We start from the raw sequence: 9,694 nt of genomic DNA, 5'->3' as shown, positions 1-9,694 counted from the left end.
AGCAGGAACACCAACATGCAGAGGCCTTATCTGACGGTTCACCACGCCCCCAGGCCGCAGCAAAATTTTCCAAGTCTTGACCGGTCTGCGGTAATAAAAAGGTTGGGGACCACTGGTCTAGGGGGCCACATAAAAAGCTATGTCGAGACAGATTTGGCAAGTTTGACACGCGATTTAGAGTGTTTGCTTGATTTCAGATGAATATATAAATGACACAAACCTTTGGCTCCACTAATAACCAGTCCCAGCTCCGCGCAGACAGAAACACACACCACTTCATGGTCGTGTCCCGTCAGCACCGCCCTGGGAGCCGGGTAGTCACCTGGAGAAAACACATCATCACAAAAGTCAAGCTCTTAAACTCTTCACATCCTCAGAATTACTCACAACAACCATTTCCACTCACTGTTATTAGGGTTATCTCCTATTATATGATGTCGTCCACTCCAGTACCACAGAAGAAGAGTGGCGTCTCTGGAGCCGGACACGATATAGCAGTCTCCTCCGATGTAGGACTCTGACCGGGCCAGGCATGTCACCACGTCCCAGTGGCCAAAAACAATCTGGGTTAGTTTTCCTGCAGAGAAGCAGAGGGAGGGCACTGTAGTCGGCGCGCGTCCTCTGCTGCCACGACGGAAGGTCGTGGCAGCTTAACTCCGGGGTAAAAATAAACCGTGGTAGAACGAGAAACAAGCAGGTTGAATGAGCACATTTCTTTTCTCTAAATCCTTTCTATCTGTAACAAACAAGCTTTACAAGCTGAATAAAACACAACATGTTTGTTAAATATCCACACCACCAACCAGTTTCAGTCGAGTAAACTCGGAAGCTCTTGTCCCAAAAGCCACAGACCAGGATGTAGCGGTTGTCGGCGGTTACCACAAAGCAGTGGGTGTTAATCTGGATACTCTGGTCCACCAGGTCAGTGATCTGTCGCTTGTTCACACCTGAATTGTTCGCTGCATGGAAGAACAGGCGGGTTAACAATGCATAAAGGAGGACAGTACGGCATGGTTTTGTAATTAGCCACGTTATAAATGTGATTATTACACGTACATCTGCAAACATACAGTTCAGTCTTGAACATATGCTAGTAATGTTCTTAACACTATAAGATGTTAAAGTGAAAAAAAAGTGTACATTTTTTTTTAACCTTATGTTTGCATATAATTGTTGTTTTCAGCAACAAAACGACCCAAATCATTGCACACCTGAATGATTCCGACAAAATAAATATACCTTCAGCATTTAAAAGAAGAAATTATACGTTTTTAAGTGGATCACACTGTTAGAGAACTTAGCCACTTGAAAATGGGAAACATAAAGGAACACAGAAATGAGGAAAGGGAGATGCTAGTTGTTCCTTAATAAATCAGGAATAACCACTCAACTACACTTGCTTATATCATCCTTCTTTTATGCCAATTACAGTTGATATACCAAAATCATAGAGTGGCATACTGACACAGTGCATCTGTCCTCTTAAAACCGCTCTACAAATGTTTGTCCACTGACCTATGAGAGGATCCATTTCTATGGGTAGATGATGAGCCTGTTCTAGAGAGTATCCTGGAGCACCACGGAGGCCTGATTGGACAGATGTTACAGTCACGTCTCTGTATGACGGATTTTTGTCGAGACAAAATAAAGTTCCTGCACCGCTCACCGACTGTGTTGTGCCAACGGTTTACAGCAAACAGCCGGCTGCACGTGACGGTGACGGCCGCCGGGATGCTGAGGTGGGGCAGCGTGTTGGCTGCAACGTGGGTGACGGGAGAGTTGGAGGGGAACTTGAGCACCATGATGACATCCTGCTGCATCTGATCCTTAAACATCAGAGGGCTCTGGGGAAGGAAACACTGGTGAGACAGACAGAGAGGAAAGAGAGGAAAGGACAGATAGAAAGAGAAGAGAGATAGAGCAAGAGAGAGGAGGGAAGGTCAAGGAATACAATGGAGGAAGGGTTGGAGATGGAGTGATAGGGAAAGACAGAACGGATGGGACAGAAGGAGGGGAGGGAAAAGGTAAATTAGTGGGAGCACAGGGTCAGAACAGGTTCACACACTGAGGAGGCTTGAGAGCTAGGAGAGGAGGTGGAGTCACTGGCTGGTCGGGTTTGGGACTGACAGGTTTGGGTTTGACATGTGGAGACACAGAGGCCTCACACTGCTGAGGTCAAAGGTCAAAAACTAAAATAATAAACATTATTACATACTGCTGTATGTAATAAAACCTCACTTGACAATGCAAGCAATTCAGCGAATGCATAAGAGTGTTGGTGGAATTGGACTAATTCAAAACTTATTTTTAAGAAAAAAAAAAAACATGACAAAAGAAACACCGTTCTGATCAATAAAGCTGGATAGTTGTTTTTGTTTTTTTTTTTGTCTGCAATCACTTTAAAGTCATTAAAAAACATGTCTGCTGTCGTCTCACCAGGTGCATGGCAGAGGAGCGAGGCGGGTGCGGCTCAATCAGCAGCTGGGAGGGAACCTGTCCAGAGACCTGAATCTGAGTCTCAATCACCTGAAGACAGCATAGACAGAGAAAGTTGCACATTTTTTAAAGAAATGAATTCTGTTTAAATCTGCACGTTAATTCAGTTAAGCAGTTAATTAATAAACCTAATAAAGTTTTTTAGGGAGGGGAGTTATCCAAGGAAATAGGCAAGTCAGTGCCTGAAATTGATCATTTTGTGATTTTACAAACACAAACTTCAGTGTATTTGACCAAAACAGAAGACAGAAAAATGGAATTTATATTAAGATTAAACATCCAGGTAGAATCAGTTAGGTTATTTCTGAAGGTAGTTGCTTAATGCAGATTTTACTTGGGGGTATTAGAGTTGCATATACATGTAAATGTATATGCAAGATGCATATACATATACATATGCATCTTTTTTCTTTCACTTTACAATTATCCACTAAATGTGTTGGTCCATTATTTACATCAACAAAATACAAGTATAGTATATTTAAAGATTTTTGGGGAGATTTACACATCGACTGCATTTTTCATTCAGAATTGACCTGGGAGGACATGCACATTTTTATGAATATAGTATTCTACTGTTTCATATTAAATCATTGTGATGCTAACAACCTAGAGCTTAGTTCATTCTTGATAATGTGTGAATTTATCAACCTCTCGCTGTGCAGCATCCAGATTGTCCAGGTTTACAGCTCCCTCATAGGACAGGAAGTTGAAAACGTTGAGAGCTCGGACCGCCTCTGGCCCCCGCTGCTTGTAGCCGAAAATGAGATCGATCCACTGGTGAAGCTGACACGAGACGAACTCACTCTCCAACGCCTCAGTGAAGACAGGGGTAAAAGCAGAGAGTGAGAGGAGGCGAACAAGAACATAATTAGTTTTTGTCCACAGGTCGAGTCGAAAGGGGTTTGTGTATGTCGGAAAGAAGTGTGCCCCCCCTACCATTCTGTTTATGCGGACAAAGTCTTCAGGTTTCTTAGCCCAGACAGGAAGCTCCACATCGCACACAGGAACGCCGTCGTCGCGCACGCCGAGTTCGTACTCGTTACTGTTCACAAACATCTCAGGCAAGTAGTAAAACTCTGGGATCAGCTCCTAGAAGACATGAAATGCATCATTTTAGTATTCTTCATTTAATCAATCTCGAAACTGTTGGATTAAAACCTGCTAACAGCTGTCGAGAAAAGCCGACACGACTACTGTTATCACGAGTGAATCAGTGCAGAGTGGTTGTGATGGCATCAGATAATTATACGAATCATTAGATAATTATGAATATTTGTCATACATTAAATAAGTTGAAAATGGAAATACTGTGTAATTAAATAAAGTGAGAAAATTGATTCCTTTTAATTTGAACTTTCATGTTAAAACAGCATATCATGTAGATTTTTTTATGATTTTGTTGCTCCTGTGAAACTATCACACTGAGCAATAAATCAAACAGTCTCTTGGCTTGTCAAAGACCCCAGCATCTGATTGGCTCGCCTTTAAGCCAATCACATTTTATTTGAGGTCCACCTACAAACTGAGACACCAAATCTTTAAGGAACAAAAATACCGAGTAAATGTTTGAAAAATAAAACGAGAAATAAATAAAAAAATTTTAAAGTTATTTACCTTTTAAAAAATTACTCCGTAGTTAATAATTAATTAAGTACTTAAGAAATTATAATTTTTTTACACAATAATCACTACACCAACTTCTCAATTAGAAATTACATATAAATTATTTATAAATTCTACTTTTTTCTCAGAAAAGTGTGCACTATATGTCAGCTATAAACAAACTCCAGCATGAATAAAAAATAATCAGAATTTGCCTTATTCAACTCAAACAACAAACACTGTTGTTGTTTTTTTCAATAGTACTCACATTTTTCTTCAGTACTCTCAAGAAAATGTTTTAATTTCTGAAATGCTTTCAAATAAAAGGCTGTAAAACAATTTTGTTTAGCTCACTGTATTATCATGTCTCGGTGCAGAATCGTTTTATGTGAACTCAGTGTTTTCAGGCATATCAACTGCTGCCCTCAGAGACCTCTTCCCTCAGTCCAACAGAAGGTACCTTAACATCCGCCGTGTCCCTCTGGCAGTTCCTCCACGCACGGCCGATGCCAGAGAAGGCTCTCTCTGGATGGTCAAATTTGCCGTCGTTGGCATTCAGGAAAAATGTGGTGAAGGGCTCCTAAGGCCACAGAAAAATACATTTGTTGTTGCAGGGGAAGCTTTTAACATCCAAAATGTTTAACGTGTGTAACGCAAACACTTACTATTCTGACCATCCACATCAGTGTGGAGTGAGCTGTGGAGTATAAGGTGGTGTAGTGGTGAGGGGGTGTGCTGTCATCATCCCATGTCTCGTAGCGCTCTGCATAAAACGCCGCTCGCTTGGGATTCAGGGCACCGATTGGCTGGAAAACACATATTGTTGCTCAAAGCCTCAAAGGAGTACGCATGGTAGCAATACTAATATAAACAGCCCTTTTTATGTTTTCGTCATGTAAAGCACTTTGAGTTGTATGGTTGCTGAAAAGTGCTTTTTTCAAATAAATTTTGCTTTACTTATTTTCATGTTTTCTAAAAACTGTACTGAAACACGATCCTGACCTTGGAAAGGTCTCTGAAGTTGCCGGGCAGAGTGAGATCAAGCTCCTCTGAATCATAGTTGGTCAGGACCCAGGGGAAGACAGGATACTGGTTCAAATCATTATAGGTCCTCCCTGCAGGGATAAATGCCAAAGAACCAATATGAAACTCTGCTTCACTTAAAAGAAAGTCATGCAGTGAATACATGTTTGTTTCTGTCTTATGTTACCTATTAGTTTATTAGAAATACAGTGCCAGTTTACAGACATCAAATCATCAAATCCAGGTTTTGCATTTAATTAAGAACATGAGTGGCTCTTATGTTTAGAGTAGAATGATTAAACAACTAATATCTTCAAGTAATTTTAATCATTAATATTAGAGGCATCTATTTAATTTATGAATGTATGTATTTGAGCCCCTTCAGCATAATTTTCACTCTGTGGATTAGAAAAAACAAAAACTCACAATAAATTAAAACATGTGCATCCCATTAAAATAAGCCCTTAAGAGTCCAAAATCGCAGGTGACTTATGTGTATGTTGAATGATTTACAAACTTCTGACAGGCAGGATTGGTAGGAATATTCTACTTGACTTTAGGGAGTTAAAATCAAATGTCTCTTTTATTTTGTTTTATGCCAGCATTTTAAAAGAAGAACTTCCTCATTAGCCAAAAATGGGTGCAAGACTGGAATAGAAATCACAATAAAAGCTGAAACTAAAACTTTATATAACATGAATGTATTTAAAACAAGAGCCATATTTAGCCATAAGTAATTACAGATCAGCCATTAAGACAAACACGGATAAAGTAAGTCAGAGCATAATGGCAGTGGCACAATAAAAGCAAACAGAAATAAATGAATTAAACAATTCTGATAAACCATGATAAACTTCTGCTATAAAACTGGTTCAACAGATTCAAATGATTTGACTAAGAATGGAGAGCAAATGCATTGCACATGTTGGTGAGAACAACGGGTTGCAAAATGAATTTACCTGCAATAGTGTTTAGAAACATGAGGTACTCAAAGTTGGAGATCTCTCTCCTCTGCCAGCGCTGCGTCATGTTCGACGACTTGAAGAGCTGACGTGGGGTCGCCAAGGAGATACGCCTGAGATGTAAATGCAAACAAACACGGGATTTTTATTTTCAGTCCTTTTCTTATCCTAAAATGATATGACAGACAACACGCGTTTCACACCTGGCTTGTGGAAGTCCATAACTCGTTCCCACCCCGACCCGAGGGAGGCTATAGACGACCCTTTTGACTGTGGCCTGGTCAGGAAAGTTAAACATCACAGATGCTGGAAAGAAGCAGAGAAAACAAGACCAACATGTCAGGATTATTTAGTCCAAATTATAAAATTATGTACTTTCTGAAAAACTAATCATAAACTAAATAGGTGGTATACAGATAAATCAAAAAGGAATTACCTCAAGCTATAAGCATATTGAAACTATTTAGATATTTAATTCAAGTCAAGAAAAACAGCCAAAAGTCAAACCAAAAATGAATCGTAACTTTAGTTTCACAAACGTCTTCAGTCTCTCCTACACTCCGGTCTGGGAAATTAAATTAATACGTTGGGTTTTATCAAAAGGATCAAAGGGATCTGAACTTGTTTATATTTAAAAACAGATCTAATTGATATGCTGCTACTAATGATTTCATAAAAAGCATGTTAAGAATAAGCTTACTCTCTGGTAAAATCATTGCAAACTCACTTCTGTTGGCCATAAAGACCTCCAGGCCTGTGTTCTGCAGCAGGTAGCGTCTGGAGAAGACGGCTCGGATCTCACTGAACATCCATTTCCCGTGCAAACCCTCTGAGTAAGCCAGCACCTGTTGAGGATGGACGTCATTACAGCACACAGGAAACTACTCATCTTTTCTTTTTCTATTGTCTATCTGCACCTTGATGAGGGAAAAAAAGTGCTTTCTCTTACTTTAGCATCCATCTTCTTGAATGTAGGATCCTCTTCATCAACTTCAAAGTAGATCTCTGTAGTGGTGATGGAGAGAGTGCCTCGAGCCACCACCACAGGGGCTACCAGCTGAGCAGGAGTACTCAGAACCACAGGGCCTGCAGGAGCATGGGGCAATATTAAATTATCTATTCATAGCCCTGACAGGAAGGAGGTCTATAGGAGCATCAAAGACATGGAGACATCAGAAGCATTTCAAACAGGCTAGGATTGATTTTTGATCTGCATTTTCCACTTTGTTTGCACCATCTGGTGTTAAAAGCATCAAGAGTTGATCTGTATCAGAATCAGATTTAGTAACTTCTGATTAACTCGTAGTAGGTCAGGTGAATCAGCTGGGTGGTTAGTGCAGCTGAACAAAAAACAACAACTTAAAGGTCCAACTTGCCTTTGGAGGTAAAAAGTCGAGGACGGAAACGAACTAAAAACGAGAGTCATATACAGTTTACTGCTCAGCATGACGGCGTGACTGCCGTGGAGTTTTTCTTTTGTGTCTTCGTGCGTCTCCACCTTACCAGCGAGGTTATCGATCTCTTTCTCCTGCAGCAGACTGACGGCGTCATCGTCTCCCTCCAGCATCAGCTCCGCCTCTGGGTTCTGGGTGACCACCGACTGACTGCGGAAGTTCTTCTTCGACTTAACACCCCCCTCCTCCTCGTCCTCCTCTGTGCCTGTGTTACACAGTCAGTGAGAAGCTGCACAAAGCTGACACCGGACACAGTTATTTATTTTTATTTATTTTTTAACAATAGAGCAAAAATACTGACCGTACTCATCCAGAGCTTTTAGTGAAATGTCGGCATGTGTGGATCCAAAGGCATTTCTCACAAATCTTCTCCTCCTCCTGAGATCGTCCTCCCAGTAGTCCAAACGCCAGAAGTCATGTAATTGGCTGGAGAAATGGGAGGGAAATGATGCTTTGAATATTTTTTCTAGTGGATAACAATCAAAGTGTGTATTCTGGGACATTTAAGAGATTAAAGTTTGAGATGAAGCTTTGTCTCAGGAGGCCTTTCCAACTTTACAAACACATTAAGCTAAACTTTTAAGTGATAAAATCTCACAAATGGACTCATTAATCTAGAGATAAGGAAAAAATATAGACTTAATGCATCTAAAAGACAAACAGTCAAAATCAAAGCACTGTGGATGCAACATTAAATTTTGTTGGTTTATCTGGGCAAACAGAAGTAAAATGCAGTTTGGAATATACATAATTAAAGGGCTTTAATGAAAATGTGAAAGAAAGAGGTTGTACACAAAAGAGGGAAGTTGAGGTTTAAACTTAGACAGGCACTGGTAACTCGGCTTTTTATCAGTGACTGAACCAGTGTAAACGCTGACAAGACTCTTCAGTGTGGATGTTCCAGAGTGAAGAAGATTCAGTTTTCAGCATCATTTAGGTGTTGAAAAATAAATAGGGCAAAACAGAGAAATGGAGGAAGATTCTAGAAAGAAAACTACTTTCTACAGAGGGATGTCAGTTGGACAAATCCTAACCACTCTACTGTAATAAACTGCTTTCTATCTTCTGAAGAACTGGTTTGTTCACTGTTTTGGATTCAATACTGGACTGGGCTCTTGTTAGACTTTGACATTTTCCACTCACCTCTGTGACATTGTCCCCCAGGCTCCGTGCTTATTGGTCAGGATGTTGAGGATCTTCTGTTTCAGCTGGTTGGCAGTCACATGGTCTCTGTGCTTGGCAGCACTGATGAGGTGGTCACACATTTTCTCCTCCTCTCTGCGGTCCGCAGCATACTGAGCACAGTTAGACTGAGCAGAGGGAATACGAGTTAAGCAAGGACCACTGGATGCAACTTAATGCATGGATGGTGTACATTGCCTTTTTGATCATATTTATTATGTACTTAGAAAAAAAATACAAAATTCCTACTTTGGTGCAGTAGAAGAAAAAACAGAAAGCAAGAGATAAAATGAATGAGCACTGCAGTGCTTTGTAACAGGAGATGGAGAGCCCCTGTTTACCTCAAACTCGGCGTGTTTGTGGACATCCTCGGCCCGCTGTCTGTTCAGGATGAACTCTGCTTCATTGGCAACACGAACAATGTGATCCTTCATGGCATGGCACAAGAGTCTGGCAAAAGAGCTCAGATGTCAGTAGCATAAATATTGGTAAACAAAAAAATCTTTCAGTTTCTTTGATCAAAATTGTCAGCAGAGCTAATAGCTGTGGCACTGCTGCATTCATTTCTAGGCTGTACATTTTAAGTGTTAAATTATGCAAAAAAAGATTTGTTTATTTTGGGACTTCTCACAGATCTCTACCCGGGGAGGCGATACACATTAGGGTGACTGTAAATGGATGGGTGACCTTTAAGCTCATTGGATTACCTTCCCTCGTTGATGAGCTCGATGAAGGCCAGTCCAGCGTTCTTCTGAATGGAGTTCTGCCACTCCTGCAAGTGGAAGAAAAATAACAACATTGATATCTGCAAAGATCTTTTTAAAGCAGAAAATACAGTGCCTTAAAAAAAATCATATGGTGTCTTTTAAATATTTGGATATTTTTAACACATTTTTGATTATGAAAGAGTTTTAATAGTTTTTAACAGTTATGTAATTGTGATTTCAATCAAAACCAACTGAGCCATATATG

General features: G+C 40.3%; 1 protein-coding gene across 4 annotated transcripts in view; it reads right to left on the bottom strand.

Moving 5' to 3' along the window:
• nbeaa (neurobeachin a) overlaps positions 1-9,694 on the bottom strand; it is a 123,800-nt gene that overhangs the window by 10,387 nt on the left and 103,719 nt on the right. For 2 of the 4 annotated variants that reach the window (XM_015038910.1, XM_015038911.1), the window contains exons 39-59: positions 9,430-9,494; positions 9,064-9,172; positions 8,684-8,850; positions 7,842-7,966; positions 7,590-7,745; positions 7,463-7,495; positions 7,036-7,172; positions 6,814-6,931; positions 6,290-6,392; positions 6,084-6,199; positions 5,104-5,216; positions 4,767-4,907; positions 4,562-4,681; positions 3,436-3,588; positions 3,148-3,312; positions 2,437-2,526; positions 1,667-1,859; positions 1,516-1,587; positions 804-959; positions 407-577; positions 221-322 (exon numbers count right to left, since the gene is read on the bottom strand). In XM_015038910.1, the coding sequence (XP_014894396.1) occupies positions 221-322; positions 407-577; positions 804-959; positions 1,516-1,587; positions 1,667-1,859; positions 2,437-2,526; positions 3,148-3,312; positions 3,436-3,588; positions 4,562-4,681; positions 4,767-4,907; positions 5,104-5,216; positions 6,084-6,199; positions 6,290-6,392; positions 6,814-6,931; positions 7,036-7,172; positions 7,463-7,495; positions 7,590-7,745; positions 7,842-7,966; positions 8,684-8,850; positions 9,064-9,172; positions 9,430-9,494 (2,605 nt within the window). The remainder of the gene's footprint in view (positions 1-220; positions 323-406; positions 578-803; positions 960-1,515; positions 1,588-1,666; positions 1,860-2,436; positions 2,527-3,147; positions 3,313-3,435; positions 3,589-4,561; positions 4,682-4,766; positions 4,908-5,103; positions 5,217-6,083; positions 6,200-6,289; positions 6,393-6,813; positions 6,932-7,035; positions 7,173-7,462; positions 7,496-7,589; positions 7,746-7,841; positions 7,967-8,683; positions 8,851-9,063; positions 9,173-9,429; positions 9,495-9,694) is intronic. The other 2 variants (XM_015038913.1, XM_015038912.1) reach the window with 1 other exon arrangement.

Source organism: Poecilia latipinna, unplaced genomic scaffold (assembly GCF_001443285.1).
Source record: "Poecilia latipinna isolate Pla-1442-1.1 unplaced genomic scaffold, P_latipinna-1.0 Scaffold457, whole genome shotgun sequence".
Classification (NCBI taxonomy): domain Eukaryota; kingdom Metazoa; phylum Chordata; class Actinopteri; order Cyprinodontiformes; family Poeciliidae; genus Poecilia; species Poecilia latipinna.
Note: the sequence above shows the minus strand (reverse complement) of the source record. Positions and strands in the feature narration are given on the sequence as shown.